Source organism: Vicia villosa, linkage group LG4 (genome assembly GCF_029867415.1).
Source record: "Vicia villosa cultivar HV-30 ecotype Madison, WI linkage group LG4, Vvil1.0, whole genome shotgun sequence".
NCBI lineage: Eukaryota > Viridiplantae > Streptophyta > Magnoliopsida > Fabales > Fabaceae > Vicia > Vicia villosa.
Window position 1 is genome coordinate 158553081 of NC_081183.1, and position 17392 is coordinate 158570472.

The 17392-nt window shown below is 33.7% G+C and overlaps 1 protein-coding gene across 1 annotated transcript; it reads left to right on the plus strand.

The window, feature by feature from the left end:
* Positions 1–14583: 14583 nt before the first annotated feature.
* On the plus strand, positions 14584–15360 carry LOC131598178 (uncharacterized). The gene has a single exon (XM_058870804.1). It carries the CDS (start codon positions 14584–14586, stop codon positions 15358–15360), a length of 777 nt encoding a protein of 258 aa, XP_058726787.1.
* The last annotated feature ends 2032 nt before the right edge of the window (positions 15361–17392 follow it).

Genomic DNA, 17392 nt, shown 5'->3' on the forward strand with positions numbered 1-17392 from the left:
GATTCGCACCCACCACAATCCCCAAAAACGAGAAAGGGACTACTCCTCTTTTACAACCAAGAAAACACATTGCGGAATTCATAAACCACTCTCCCACATTGACATCGAACACATTACTTAAGAAATATAGATTAATAATTTTCTAAAACCTAAGTTTATCCGATAAACCTTGTGTTTTTCAACAGCTCAACATAAGGTGTTATTATCGGATTAACATCATTTTAATAGATAAAATTTGGAGCAAGATGTCATGACATTATGTGAGACATTTTGTCTCTATGAACTCAAACCAGGAAGCAAAAGAAAGATGTTTCACAAATTTTGAGACATTCTACGTAGCATAGAAGCCTGTATGTGTTGAATGAATCTCACACCTTTTGAAGATTTATTTCAATTCTTATTCAATCTTGTTTAATTGTTTTATGAGTTTTTTTAAATATGGAAAACTTTCACAAAAGATCACTCACCAAGAATTAAAGAGAACAAATCTTATGTGTGAAGATTTATAAAATCAAAAGATTGCAAATCAATTTAATGAAGAATTTTTTCTTGCAAATCAAAAAATAGTACTACAATGGTCTCAAAGTAAGTGTGTTAGTAAATACTTTCATACATGTTAAGAAATGAATGAGAGTAATAAATTTGCCAAATTATTTTTATTGGCTATTGGTGTATTTTCTTTATTATTAATGTAAGGTGAGAGAAATATAGATTGAAAGTATTAATTAGGATATAATTAGAATATAAAACTAAAAAGGTATTAAAAAATAAAATTGACATTTATTTTGGGGCAAATAATTTTAAAAAATGTGACATTTGTCTTGGGACTTAGGAGTACAATTTAGTCAGGGTTTAAATATAGTTTTTTGCATTAACACCTTTTTACATAAAAAAAAAACCAAATATTTTTAAAAATAATGTTTGATAAAAATGCATTTCAGATTGTTTAATGGAAATAAAAAGTTTAAATTTTTTAAAAACAATAATATTTAGCCAAACCACACTTAAATGCAAATTTAAATAAATAATTAACCCTACATATTTTAATAAAAAACCATTACACATTTTCAAATATCAAATGAAAATTACACAAATAAAATTTCAAAAATTTTACAAGCCATCTTATATATACTCGTGGTTGTGGGAGGTCAGTTTTCACAATCATGTTTCCTTTTTCAAATTGGATTACTTTATTAAAATTAATACATTAAGATATATTTGGAATTACCTAATCACGTTATTAATAAAGCCCTAGTCTTACGAGTGTCCTATTTTTTAGGATCAGCTGCTTTTGAATTTCCATGTAACCTACGATGAAATGTGGCTTTTTTGCTTCAGTACCTTTGTAAATGACTGATATTCATTTGAAGAACAATTCAATTCCCTTCATTTGCATTGTTACTTTTTTTTATAGATCACTATACGACTTTTGCTTTCTGTCTGTAATATTATCTGTGTTGGAATTAAGGTTGTTTTTGTGTGTAGGGTAAGTGTTTAGAAATATTGGAGGCTTGAATAGAAACTTGATAGGTAGGAGAATTCTTTAAGGAAGAGAAGACTTTGTATTTTGCTTGATACAAATGTGTAGGATTACATCTCTATTTATACTACTCTAAGGAGAGCTCTAGACACACTAATTCTAGAGAGTTCTCAACTCTAGATATCCAAAGAGTATTCTAAAGAATATTACAACCATAAGAAATATCTAGACACTCCAAACAATTCTCTAGAAACATGACCCATAATTACTTAAGCCCAAAATAACTAAGCCCAATGAACCAAATAATTAATTTAGGCCCAAATCAAGTTTATATTCCAACATCCCCCCTTAAACTTGATTTGTGACTCCGAGCATACTCCTTAGCTTCACGAAAGTTTCCAACTTGAGTGGCTTGGTGAAAATGTCGGCAGCTTGATCTTGAGACATCACATACTTCAACTTCACCTCCTTTTTCTCAATGCATTCTCTTATGAAGTGGTAACGTGTGTCGATATGCTTACTTCTTTCATGAAAGACGGGATTCTTTGCTAAAGCAAGTGTTGATTTATTGTCAACACATATTTCCATAGGATCCTTTTGTGGCATCTTTAACTCCTTCAACAAGTTCCTTAGCCAAACTGCATGACAAACACATGATGTGGCGGCGACATACTCGACTTCACAAGCTAATAGTGTGACTATAGGTTGCTTCTTTGACATCCAAGTGAAAGCAGTATCTCCCATGAAGAACACAAAACCAGTAGTGCTCTTTCTATCATCCAAGTCTCCGCTCCAATCGCTATCACTATAGCTAACAATCTCATAATTGTTAGAAGAGTAATAGTGCAAGCCAAAGTTTGTTGTATCTTTGATGTATCGAAGAATTCTCTTTGCCGCCTTAAAGTAAGTTGTTGTTGGAGCTTCCATGTAGCGACTTACGACTCCTACGGCATAGAGAATATCTGGCCTTGTACATGTCAAGTAACGTAAACTTCCAACCAAACTTTTGTAAAGGGTTGGATCCATAATCTCTCCATTTTCATGCTTGCTCAACTTGCTTCTACATTCCATCGGGGTGCCAACTGGATTGGTGTCATCCATCTTGAATTTCTTAAGTACTTCTTTGGCATAACCTTCTAGGGTGATGAAAATTCATTTGTCTCCTTGCTTTACTTCGATGCCAAGATAATACGCCATGAGCCCCATATCTGTCATCTCAAATTTATTTGACATGTCTTTCTTGAACTCTTCAAACATGCTTGGATTGTTCCCTATGAAAATCAAGTCATCTACATACAAGCATACAATCAAAATATCTCCACTTTGCGCTTTGATATAAAGTGCATGCTCATATGGATACTTGATGAAGTTCTTGCCTTGAAAGTACTTGTCGATTCGAACATTCCAAGCTCTTGGTGCTTGCTTAAGACCGTACAATGCCTTCTTCAACTTCAAGACTTTTTCTTCTTGCCCTTTTACTTCATAACCCAATGGTTGCTCGTCATATTCAATTCCTTGTCTTTGACTATATCCTTTCGCCACCAATCTTGCTTTATATCTCTCCACTTCTCCTTTTGCATTCTTCTTCGCCTTGTACACCCATCTTACTCTGACTGCTTTGTGTCCTTGTGGAAGTGTAGTAAGTTCCCACGTATCATTCTTCGTGATTGACTTGATTTCTTCGTTCATGGCGTCTCTCCACTTTATGTTTTCCGCCGCTTCTTGGTAGCTTAGAGGCTCACGATCACCAAAAAGACAAAAGAGGTTAATGTCGTTTAGGTTTTCGGTTACCTCATAAAGCTCTTCAATGCTCCTTAGTCATGGTGTCCTCTCACTTGAGCTTGTTTCTTCCAACCTTAGTGTCGGTGAGGTCGATGGTGTAAGATGTTCCTCTTTCATTGGTTGTTCAATTTCTTCTTCAAAGTAAGGACGAAAATCATACCTTTCTTCTTGAACACTCCAATCCCAACAATCTTCTTCATCGAACTCCACGTCGTGGCTTATGACGATCTTTCCACTATTTGGATTATAAAGCTTGTATCCTTTGGAACTTGAGTCGTAACCTACGAACACATATTTCTCACTTTTATCATCGAGCTTTGTTCTTCTTTCGTCTGGAACATGGGTATAGGCAATACTTCCAAACACTTTGAGGTGAGAGATCCTTGGCTTCCTTCCACTCCATGCTTCTTGTGGTGTCTTCTCATGCACACTTCTTGTTGGGGAGCGATTTGTCAAGTATACCGCACATGCCACTGCTTCAGCCCAAAACTCCTTCGGCATCTTCTTGCTCTTGAGCATGCTTCGCACCATGTTAAGTATGGTTCGGTTCTTTCTTTCTGCAACTCCATTTTTTTGTGGCGATCTCGACAGTCAGTGGACGACGGATTCCATGGTCTTCACAATATTTGTTGAACTCATTTGAAGTGAACTCTCCTCCTCGATCAGATCTCATGGCCTTAATGGAAAGACCACTTTCTTTCTCCACAAGGGCTTTGAACTTCTTAAAGTTTTAAAACACTTCTGACTTCTCCTTTAAGAAGTAAACCCATGTTTTTCTAGAATAATCATCAATAAAGAGGAGAAAGTACTTACTCTTACCAAAAGAGTTAGGTTTGATTGGTCCACAAACATCGGTCTGTATGAGCTCTAGCAACTTTGTCGCTCTTGATGTTGATTCTTTTGGAAATATTTTTCGGAATTGCTTCCCAATTAGACATCCTTTGCAGAGTTGGTCTGGGTGGTTGATGCTAGGAAAGCCTCTCACCATCTCCTTCTTTGCCAAATGTTCTAGACCATCGAAGTTGAGATGCCCAAATCGTAGATGCCATAGCCATGATGAATCAGTATAGCAAGCCTTGAGACACTTTGCCACATCATTTTGAATGTTCAAAAGGAGCATTCTATTCTTTGACATAGGCACCTTAGCAATCAAGTTATGTCAACAATCTCTTAAGAAAAGACTATGTTCTTTCAAGTGGATGACATAGCCTTTCTCTAATAATTATCCCAAGCTCAAAATATTATTCTTCATGTTAGGCACATAGTAGACATTGGATATGAATTGATGACTACCATTCTTCAAGCGTATGAGAACTTTACCTTTGCCTTTGACCGGTATCTTCGAGTTATCTCCAAATGAGACATCGCCAGTTGCCGCTTCATTGATCTCTACAAACATGCTTCGATCGCCGCACATGTGGTTACTTGCACCAGTGTCGAGGTAGCACTTGTTTCTTTTCTCTTCAACTTGGTTTTGACATGCGAGTAGCAAAGTTTCTTCTTCTCCACCCTTTTCTTCTACAAAGTTAGCTTTCATTTAACCTTCTTCGAGAATCTACACTCGGATGCATAGTGACCACCCTTTGTTGTAAGTTTGAAGCTTGTCCCATGCTTCTTTGGCCGTCGTTGTAACACCCATGTATAAATACATACATCAAAGCATATACATATACATGAATCCAAGTATTTGGTACTGAAAATACTTATAAGTTCCTAGTCAACACATTATACATATTAATGACCTAAATACAAAGTCCTAACAACGGCATAATACATACAAGATGTTCAAAACAAAATACTAAGAACTAGATCAACAATGATCACAAAAGAAAATCCACAACGGAAGCTTCGCCATGTCCAAAATAAGCATAAGGAATAAGGAAATCAAACTGCTTTCTCCTTACCCTTCGCGGAACCTGTAGTACCTGAAATCAATATATAATGGGGTGAGATACAAAATCTCAGTGAGTTCCCTATCCTATGGATCCTCTCGGCTTTACAAGGTTCTAACCTATAAGTCTCAAGTCATAAAAGAACTAGACCTTGAGTTCTCACACTAACATTATATAGAATCATACTTAGAGTTCAACAACTCAACACAAGATTACTAATCGGAAACCAATACCAAGGCATCCCTATATTCCCGTCCCCTTCTACGTCTAGGAGGTGGCACGAGTCATGGATCCTTTGGAAAATCTTGACATACGAAATGGATTCGGATTCATGAGCCTTTCCCCATGAATCGTCACTTCACATGGCCCGTACACCATCACAAGTCTCTACCCGTAGGTTCCATTCGTACACAAAAGCGGGAATCAAACCTGCCAAGATTATTAGTGCCTCTCTGCACAGTGCCTCTCAGCACGAAGAATGCCTGTTAGCATTCAAAAGAAAAATAAAGAAATAAAGAAATACAATGGTTCCGATTAATACATCATACAATGGTGATCGCTCACGCAAACCACTAGGCCTGTTAGCCTTTCCTCAGAAATTTCGAGTACACGTATGTTCCATATAATGTCTCATCCTAGGTTTTCCTTGTTAAGTTACATATACCTAACAAATCCTAGTTCCCTCACTTATCCGTTATTCATATAAAATGAAGTTATTCAACCCTCTTTGATATAATATATATATATATATATATAAAACAAAGGTAATTTATCACAATTATAGAGTACACAAGCATCATACCAAAAGTATAGCGTTCACATGATTCCGAACGATAACCAACCCAAGAAATCAAGCAAATTCCCGACTCTCGATTAAATAATTCTCCTTTTGTTCCCAAAACCTACCCTACTAGAAAGTACACACTTCTAGCCTACTACTGCTTCGAACGGCGATTAAAACAGAGTTACGGTTCAAAAGTTACGATCGAAACAATTATCTCATTAAACTGAAGAATTGGCTAAGAAAGCTTCAGTTAGCGCCGCGCAACAGCTAGGTCGCGCCACGAACCCTCTGGCAGTAGCCAACCCTCATAATCTTCAACAATGTTCGCGCCGCTAACGGATGTTTGCGCCGCCAACCTCTGGCAGTGGCAAGTCTCTCAAGGATTCCCAATGTGTTTGCGCCGCGAACCCCTGTACGCGCCGCGTACTGAAGGCAGAATCAAAACCTCTAAAAACCTGCATGGTTCGCGCCGCGCAGCCTCGTTCGCGCCGCAAAGCGCGCGAGAACTGAGTTCTCAGCTCTGCTTCACACACAAAACCCATGGTTCAAAACCATCTAAAACCATCCTAACCTGTTCCAAATCATATTAAAGCATAGATACAACCTATAGATGATATATTTATGGATTATAAGCACTTATTCATGAACATTGATGAATTTGGTCCAAAACCTAGATTTCCATAAAACCCCAATCCAAACTAAGATTCTCATCCATAAACAAACTATAAGTTTCTAACTAGAACCCACCTCGATTATGAGTCGTTGATGTCGAAGATGAGTTGATTCGGCGGAGAAATGATGAAGATCCAAGCTTCTCCACTTTGCTCCTCTTGCTCTTCCTTCTCTCTACTCTTCTCTCTAACTTTGTCTTGTTTTTGGAAAATGAAGAAGAAAAGCAAGGAAGAAAGATATAAGAAAATATCTTAAGTTATACTACTAACACAAATGTCCAAAAGTATCTCTAATGTACCAATTAATAAAACCTCGGTGTTAGCCAATAACATTAGAGCATTTAATTTAATACGGGGTATTACATCCTCCCCCCTTAAATAGAAATTCGTCCTCGAATTTAAGAATTACCTGAAAAGGTGAGGGTAAGCATCCCGCATTTCCGATTCAAGCTCCCATGTAGCATCACCCGGATGTGTCACATCCCACTGAACCTTGACAAGAGGAATCTCCTTGTTTCGTAACACTTTAGTCTCTGATCCCACGATGCGGCTCGGTAATGGTTCAAAAGTCAAATCTGATTCTACCTCAATTGCATCTGGTAATACCGGCTGAAGAGGATCGGGGATAAACTTCCGTAGTTGAGACACGTGAAAAACATCATGCATTTCTGATAGAGAAGGTGGTAAGGCTAAACGGTAAGCTACTTCACCAATCCTTTCTAGAATCTCATACGGTCCCACGTATCTCGGACTTAACTTCCTCGACTTAAACGGTCCCTTCAACCTTAATCTCGGAGTAACCTTCAAGAATACATGGTCACCTTCCATAAACTCCAAAGGCCTCCTACGATTATCCGCATAACTCTTCTGACGATCTTGTGCTTGCTTAACCTTCTCACGAATCATTCTAATCTTGTCCGTGGTCTCTTGAATAATTTCGGGTCCCAAAATTCTATCCTCACCAACTTCTGACCAACACAATGGTGTTCTACATTTTCTCCCATACAATGCCTCATAAGGTGCCATACCGATACTCGCGTGATAACTGTTATTATATGCAAATTCAATCAATGGTAAAAGCTCCTTCCAATTTCCTCTACTTTCAAGCACACAAGCTCTTAACATATCTTCCAAGGTTTATATCGTTCGTTCCGTTTGACCATCCGTCTGAGGGTGGTTCGACGTGCTTAAACATAATTTAGATCCCATCGCTTATTGAAAAGCTCTCCAAAACCTCGAAGTTAACTTTGGATCTCTATCTGACACAATACTAGAGGGTACACCGTGTAACTTCACAATTTCTGAAATAAATAACCGTGCAAGATGACTTGCCTTGTAAGTAGTCTTCACGGCTAAGAAATGTGCAGATTTCGTCAACCGATCTACAATCACCCAAATAGAATCATATCCACCTTGAGTACGAGGTAAACTAACCGCAAAATCCATTGAAATACTATCCCACTTCCATATTGGAATCTCTAGTGGTTGTAACAATCCACCTGGTCTTTGATGTTCAATCTTTACTTGTTGGCATACCGCACACTCCGATACGTACACCGCGACATCTCTCTTCATTCCGGACCACCAATAATCTCCTTTCAAATCTTGATACATTTTTGAAGAACCCGGATGTATAGTGAAAGCACCCTTGTGAGCTTCATCCAAAATCCTTCTTTTCAATAACGCATCGTCCGGAACACAAATCCTCTGATTAAACATAATCACTCCATCCGTAGCTCGAGTAAACCCTGGTTGAACCAACACCTCTTGTAACTTAGCATCTGACACTTGTGCTTGTTGAACGTCATTTCTCAAAATAGAATTAACATTCAATTTTTTTAACAATAAAATTTGTCTACCAAAATTAAGCATCCCTTATTCTATCTTTAGGGACGTTTATCTAATATTAATATAGTTCTAACAAAAATATACATTTATTTATTGTTTCTATTAGAATTAACTCTTCTAAATTTTTAGTGTTAAACTTTATTTCAATTTCCTTCCGGATAGTATAATGTAATTTAATTAATTTAATTTAATAATAAATAATATGATATATATTAATATATTTTGTTTTACATCTATGGTTTGTAGGTGGTCTTTTTGCGGAAGAATTACTTATCCAAATTTTTCTTTTTACGAGTTTATTAAGGATCCGTTGCTTTTTATCTCGTAATGTTAATTGGTTGTAATTTTCACTTTTTTTATCGGTTTTTTCCGTCTTTTCGTGTAATAGTTCTCCCTATTAATATATCTTGCTTACACAAAAAAAAAAATTTTGTTTTCGTTCCAATTTCAATTATATAATATAACGACTTTTATCACAAATAAGTCATTCAAAATTAATATATATATATATATGAGAATGATATATTTATATGAGAAAATGAGAATAAATTACAGCCATTAGATCAATTTGTAAGATTGAGATTAACTCACAATCTTAAAAATGTCAGTTTCCTCAAAATTTACATGATTTCTCTCTCTTCATCCCGGAATTCACTCTTCCTTCTCCAATTTTATCTCTTCTCATATGAATCCATTTATTCATCTAATCAATTTTAATGGATTCTATGCGTTCTGTTTTAATATTAAAGTTACCCAATTTCAATTTGATACTAAAATAATAAACTTTGGAGCTTGATACCGTTAACTTTTGGAGTTTTATACTGCAACTTATGCTACTTATGCTGAAGTTTGTGCTAAAGGCCAATGTTGCTGTTATAGACTCTATTGTTCAGGGCTGCTGAGAGATACTTTTAATTTTCAGTCTTCAAATGTAGTTTTTATTAAGCGTAATTTAGTTGTTGTTGTTCATAGTTTAGTTAATTTATCAAAAATGTGTGGTAGTAACTTGGATGGGTCTGTCCCAACTCAAGCTAAATTTGCCTATGATGTAATCTTGTAATAAATTATCATGTAAATATTTCATCTATTTTTCTATTGAAATCGTGGATTGAGACTTTGAATTTACTAAGCAATTTTATGGGATTTTAATATCATTTGGCACAAGTTGATAATTATCTACTGTTATATTGGATTGAAAATGACAGTAGCTACATTTTGAGTGAAATTGGCATAATTTTGTAGCATCAAAGTTTATTGAGGAATCAATCACTTGTACATATAAATGTAGCTTACTTCTACTATGCAAAATTGTGTGAGTTTAGAGAATCCATTATCTATGTCTAAACAATCCATTCTTTGTGTCAAACTACATCTAGTCGACTGGGATACAAAGGGGCAAAACAGTTTGTTAAGCTCAAAAGCGCCGAGGGCCCTAGCTAGAAGAAAGCAAAGACCCACAAATTCAAACGAATCGGTAATATCACGCGAAGTGTGAAGTTTTAGAGGAAAATAGCATATGAATGGAGAACATATGGGGCCTTATAAAGGATAGTTATAAGAAGCGAATATGGAGTCCTAAGTGGATCGAGAAACCTCCACAAAGTAGTTTATTTTATGCACTATAAATAAAGAACTTGGTAAAAATTTTAAGAGGTTCAAAAATTTTACAAACGTCTACACGCTAAACACTTAGAGTACTCAAGCGACGATCGAAATAAGTCAAGCAAAAGCTATGTATGTAAGAACCACTTAATTTTTCTGCAAATTTTAATATCATGTCTTTTTCATTCAAACTTATTTGTTTTCCTTACAAGTTTTTGTTTTTCGTGAAGATTCGAGGACGTGTCGAACACATTATTTTACAAAGAAGACACTTAACACCTAGAAAAAACTCTTTGAAAATACAAGTGTTTTTCTGAGATTCACAGGTCGATCTCGCAAGTGACTTTTAAAAAGAGACCAGCGAAGTTTACTACTTTCCAAGGTAAACATTTGGATGACATTTTTGGTCCGAAACTTCCGAGCCCGGTCCGCTGCCTACTCATTGACGGATTTATACGAGAAACACCTATTTTCCCACCTCAATTTCAAATTTATTCTCTTACTACTTTGTAAAAAGAAATTACACTTAAAAGTTATATTATTTAAAAAACAGTACTACAATCATCCTAAAGTAAGTGTCTTAGTAATCACTTAAGAAAATGTGAAAATGAATGAGAGAGAATAGCGAATTTTTTTATTAGTAATCAATGTATTTTCATTATCATTAATATAAGTTTAGAGAAATTGTAAATTAAAAATATTAATTAAGGATATAATTAGAATATAAAATAAAAAATGCATTAAAACTAAAAGAAACACTTATTTATGAATAAATAATTTAAAAAATGTGACATTTGTTTGGGATAGAGGAAGTAACATTTAGTTAGTTCTTTTTAATTAACACCTTTTTACATAAAATAATTTAAATATTTTTAAAATCCATGTTTTGTAAAAATGTATTTCATATATTTGAGTAAGGTTAAAAAAATTTAAATCTTTTTAAAAACAATAATATTTAGCCAAATCACAGTTAAATTAAAATTAAAACTATTAATTAATCCTTCATATGTCAAAAACTATTTTAATAAAAAAAAACCATTACACATTTTCAAATATCAAATGAAAATTACCCAAATGAAATTTAAAAAATTTACAAGCGAAAGTATTTAGCCATAGTTCATTCGTGTATATCATTGAAATTTTTTACTTATTATTGTTATTTAGCAATTTGTTAGATGATAAGTGATGAAGAATGATGATGTTTTCATATGCATTAAAGGCTCAAGAGGTTTTTTTTATAATAGATAATCCAATAAAAAGGAGTATAAGAGATACTCCACCCAAGTATAGACAAATCAACCCTCTATAGCAAAGGAGGGGATTGATGTTCCAATAAAAAAAGTTACAGACAAGCGAGATGTTACAGTAGGACGACATCCAATACCAGGACCTAGGCTCAAGTTAAAATTAAGAGCTTTCTTGCTGAACCAATTAAGCCTCTTGCTGCTAATCAAATGCACTTATCTAAATGGTGGAGCTTTCTCAGGTCATATATACTTGTGGGAAGTCAGTTTTCATATTCATGCTTCTTTTTTTAAGTTGGATTATTTTATTAAAATTAATCTGGATTGTTCTGTCTGATTGTTAAAATATTGAGTTATTTTCATTTTTATAAGCAAGCTTACAAAATCAAATTCATACCATTTTAATATTTATCTAGAAGAGTGAAGTTTACAAGTGTTGAACTTTAGATAACATGGCAAAATGATTTGTAGCATCGTGTCCAAGGATAGTTTCTTGGACAACCATTAAAAGGAAAATGAATAGTTTAATATTGCTTATCCATTATTCACGTAGCAAATCAATAATATGGTTAATTATCAAAGTTCGATCTATTTTGTGGGAAGTCCTCTTCATAATGTCTATCATAAGAAAGGGATTTTTGTCTTTTGGCATTTCTCAATAGAAAACTACAAAATTTACTGCAAGATCTTGGATAAATGTAAAACGTTTATATCTTACATGTGTGCAAAGTGTATTTTTTTAGTTAATGATGGGCAATGTTAATTTATTTAAAGATTAAAGTTTGCACTAATAATAAAATTTTATTATAGATGTTTTGATCTACAACTTAGCCATTAAGTTTATAAAAGCCTTGAAATGCAACTTAGCCATCAATATAATTTTAGCCATCAATCTTTAGTGAATTACATCGATTTCCATAATATTGTCTATCAAGTTAGGGTTTATAAATAACACATAAGTAATGAATATTACGTTTGTCATAGGAAGCAATATGACACACGAAATAATATCTTTGGCAAATAATAAGAGGTGTTCATTATGGAATCTAGCATATTATATGAGAGTAGTGCTATTTAGTACGAAACAATTTGAAGAAAAAATGCAAGAATGAGTATGTGTCACTATTTTAGTGGTAAATTTTAAATTAATTTTAAATTTAACTTCTTTTTTAATAGGGATCATGGGAGTTGTGGTGATAATGGATGATTGAGATCTATTCTTTCATTTCTTGTTTATTTATTTTCTTACTAATAAGCATTTTCCATTATATGAATACTTTTTGTTGTTTCCCAACGATATTGTTCTGTCTGTTGTATTCTCCTACTGACAAATATAATATTCCTCATTTGTATGTTATTTATAATTCCTAACTTTATAAACATGTTATGGAAATGTTAACGTGATTCACTAAAATAGTTAGAACAATCAAATATCATTTGAGATCATTTAGCAAGCGATGTTATATCATCCAATATTTCTCAAAATCATGACCTGTGAGGTTGCCTCTTCAATTGCTCAAACATTGGACTTCAAAGTTGAATTTCAAGACTTTTGTAAATATAATGGATAAAATTATCTTAATGTATTTACAACTCTAAGAAAGGTTGAAGACTTCTAATGCATTTCAAGACTTTCTGAATATCGTTGTTCCGTCTCAAACCATAGGGTGAATTTTTCACTTAGAGAGAACAAAGTGTTTTTCACTATAAGTTACCCTTTTCTAATTAAGAACAAAAATAGAGAAGAGAAGAATGTTAGACTGATCAGATTTGGATTCAAGTGTCACATATGCTGCTGAATTGATATCCAGATATTACTTTCATCAGGGTCACCTTTGTTAGGCTCTTATGTGAGGAACGTGATAAACATTTCATCTAAGCACTTAGTATCCACATCTCCTTGAATATGATATGTAATTTTCCAAATGTCACTTCTAAAATATATGCAATTTAGGTTTGTTGTCTCTTTAAGCAGTAATGTCTTGGTTATCTTTATGCAGTTAGTCTGTTCTCTCTCTTGGGCTTTTTCATTTTTGGTTGAATGATGACGGTAGTGTCACTCTACTATAAGTACATTGAAAATTAGATTCTATTAGTTTGATATAATATTCTTGTCAGAACTTGGCTAAACAATCCTCCCATGAGTCAGTCATCAATGTTGTGGTGCCTTGTCTTTCTTCCACGCTGTTGTCATGCTTTCTATTATGCCGTTGCCACGCTGTGCGTTTTCTTCGGCAAGTTTTAAGTGTTTTTCTTTTATGGGTTTTTTAGGAGGTTGTGTTAATTTTTTCTTATAATTGAGAAGTCCTACTTATTTGTAAATCAGTACTTTTGCTAGTAATGAAAACCCAATTTATTTTGTCTAGAAAGTCCTATATATTTACATTGTCCACTAGAGGGGACTGTTGCTTTTTGCCTTTTCCATTGAAAACATACAAAATTTTCTTCAAGGTTTAGGACAAAGATAAAATGTTTTATCTTACATGTGTGCAAATGATTTTTTTTAGTTCATGTTTGTAAATTTAAACTTATCTAAAGATAAAAGTTTGCAATAATGAAATTTTGTTATTGACATTTGATGTGTTCATTCCTTATAGTTGCAAAAATTTCAATATATATTTACTCATCATATTTGCAGAAGATTTGATATGCTACTTAGAGGTCTAGATGTTGAGAAATACATGGCGCATCCATTGCTCAACATCACGACCTCTAAGTTACATTTCAAGCCTTTTTTAAGCAAGATCGGTAAACTTATATTAAATATTTTTACAACTTTAAAAAATTAGCAAATGAAAATATCAATAACAAGATTCTATTATTAGTGCAAACTTTTATTTTAAATACCATTTTCAAATGTAAATAAAAATATTATACCTTTGTCCAAGACCTTGAACAAGATTTTGTATATTTTCAATGAAAAATGTAAAAAGCCAGAGTCCGCCTCTAGTGGTGGAGATTGTCAAGAGGATTTTCCACACAAATTAGATTGGACTTTGATTACAGCCAGAGGGTTGATTTGGCAATTTGCTATTTAAATATCACAACACTACTATAATTATTGTCTTTGACAACACTCTTTTATCCTACATGTAAAAAATGTAACCTAAAATAATATATAGGACAACTTTATCTTATTGTTGCCTATGGTAGATTTATAGTTCATGACAGATTTAATTCGCCTTTTTGGGAAGCACCGTGGTTGGATGACAAAGCTCTAAAAGAGGTATTTCCGAATTTATTTATTGCCTCTAGTCTTAAAAATGTGTCGGTAGCCGCTATGGGAGGATGGGTTAATGGAGTGTGGCAATGGGGAGATTTTGGAATCTCCGGTTCCATTGAGGGGAATAACGGTTTTGATACGAATATCTTGTCTTTGAGGGGGTGTTTGGCGGAGTTTGATGGTTGGAAGGAAGGAAAAGATGAAGTTGTGTGGAGGGGAAATCCGGAAAAGGTTTTTTCGGTAGCTTCTTTTTATGCTTTTTATGAGAATTTACGCATTCCGTTTGGTCCTTCAAATAGACATGAGGAAGCTTTTGGTATTTTGTGGAAGATGGAAGTTCCGTTTAAGATAAAGGCTTTTGGGTGGAGATTACTTCATAATAGGCTACCTATGAAAGATCTTTTGGAGAGGAGAGGTATGTCTTTTCCTTTGAATGAATTAAAATGTACATTTTGTGAGTATGGTGTGGAAAGTAGAAATCACTATTTTTTTGATTGTTGGGTGGTAAAGTATATTTGGAGAGAGATAGCTTCTTGGGTGGGTAAAGAAGATAATGTAGAGGAGGAGTGTTTGTCGTCTTTTATGGAATGGCACTCTTATTTTTATAGGAAGAAAGCGCATGGTAGGAAATTGAATGTGGTTTGGATGGCTATAACTTGGATTTTGTGGTCGGTTAGGAACGGTTGGTGCTTTCGTAAGGAGCCTTGGAATGTGAATAATATTGTTTGGAACATTAAGATATTGGTTTGGAAGTGGTCGTTTTGTGGGAAAATTACTTATCCCAATTACTCTTTTTACGAGTTTTGTATGGATCCTATATACTTCCTCTCGTAATTGTAATTGGTTTGTAATTTCTCTCTTTTTTGTCGGCGCTTTCGATTTTCTTTATAAAGGTTTCGAGAACCCTTTGTTCTCGCATCAATGATATCTCTTGCTTTCTAAAAAAAAGAAGTTGTCTAGCAGCAGGTTATAAGCATCCCTTATTCTAACTTTTGGGATGTTTATCTAATGCTAATATAACACATACCAATTGTAATAGGAAATATTACACATACCAATTGTAACTTTTATGAGTTTTGTAAAAATCCTTTGTTTTATATCTCTTAGGTTTCATTTGGTGTGTAATTTTTCTTTTCCGATTTGTCTTATCGGATCTCTTTTGTAACCGGGTTTGAGAATTTCTATTCTCTTTTTAATGAAACTTGCTTAAAAAACAAAAAAAAAAATATTTTGGGTTAAACTTTATTTCAGTTTTCTTCCCAATAGTATAATATAATATAATTATTTTAACTTATTAATAAATAATATAATATATATTAATATATTTTGATTTCTTTCCAATTCTAATTATATAATATAACCACTTTTAATTATAAATAAGTCATTCTATATATATATATATATATATATATATATAACCAGTTTGTATTTGTAAGGTGATTTGTTTCTATATGGGGGAAGATCTTGGAACGGAGAATCAGGAGAAGAATATGGAGTGAGGATGCGGCGGCGATCAACAATCGACTTCGCGGAGCATCGACGAGATTGATTTCAGAGTGAAACTTCGATGATTGAAAATGGAAGAAAGGAATATGAAGTGAAATACAGTCTTTGTTTGTCATCGTCCTATATTATTGTTGCCGCCAACACAGTTGAATCGTGTTCATATGTCTTTACGCCCGCGTTTCATGATTCATTCTCCCGTTAAGATTGGTTGGGTTTTAATGGATCCTACGCGTTCTATTTTAATATTAAATTTACCCTATTTCAATTTGATACTAAAATAATAAACTTTGGAGCTTGATACTGTTAACTTTGGAGTTTTATACGGTTACTAATGTTGAAGTTGATGTTAATTTTATCAACTCAAAGGCCAATGTTGCTGTTATAGACTATATTGTTCCGGGCTGCTGATAGATACTTTTAATTTTTCAGTCTTCAAATGTAGTTTTTATTAAGCATAATTTAGTTGTTGTTGTTGTTCATAGTTTAGTTTTTATTAAACAACAAATTGAGGCGAAGAGTCTTCTTTCGAAATAGCAACTTTAAGTGGCTAGTCCCCAAGCTGAACCAAAATTTTATACTGACCTGTCTCAAACTAATGAGACCTTTTAATCTTGGCTAATCTTACAAAACGAGACAGGGTAACCATGAGATTTTATATCGGGCCTATGTCAAACCTTAGAAACCTTTCAAATCATGTCAAGCATACGAACCGATTTAAGGTTTTATTAAGAATAACCACAAATCAACTTGAGATTTTAAAACTGGGTTGATCTCGAACCGATGAAATCTTTTGAACCGGCTGAGCTGTCGAACTAAACTAGTAACTTAGTAACTAAATCCCCAAACTAAAGCTTTAAAGAGTTTAGCTTCGAACCCAAATAAACAATTCCTAATTAGCTACATTACTCAATGAAGATCAAAATTTTCCTTGGTGAATTTACAATACTACCCTTTAAAAATTACATAAACGCTTCACTTGCAAAAGACCTTTCTTGAAAGCACTATGACTAAATCTTTTATTGAGAGAACGAGAGAAATATTTTTTGAGAGCAAGTGAGACATGGCAATGAATTATAGTAGTTTATTGGTTGAAGATACCTAACTAAATTCAAGGGTAAGAGAGTGTTCACATTTTTAAATAATAATATTAAGTCATGGTTCAACGATAATTAAATGAAATATTTAAAATTAATACCATTCCGCATATTTCAAAATAATATTTTATAAATATTTAAAAAAATAATATTGTTAAAAATGGATTAAAATTTTTTCTAAGCGGAGTGTTTGTTTGATGGATTCAAATAGGATTTCTAGGAATGTGAGGTTGGGAACCTTATATTTCTATGTTTGTTTGAAGTTT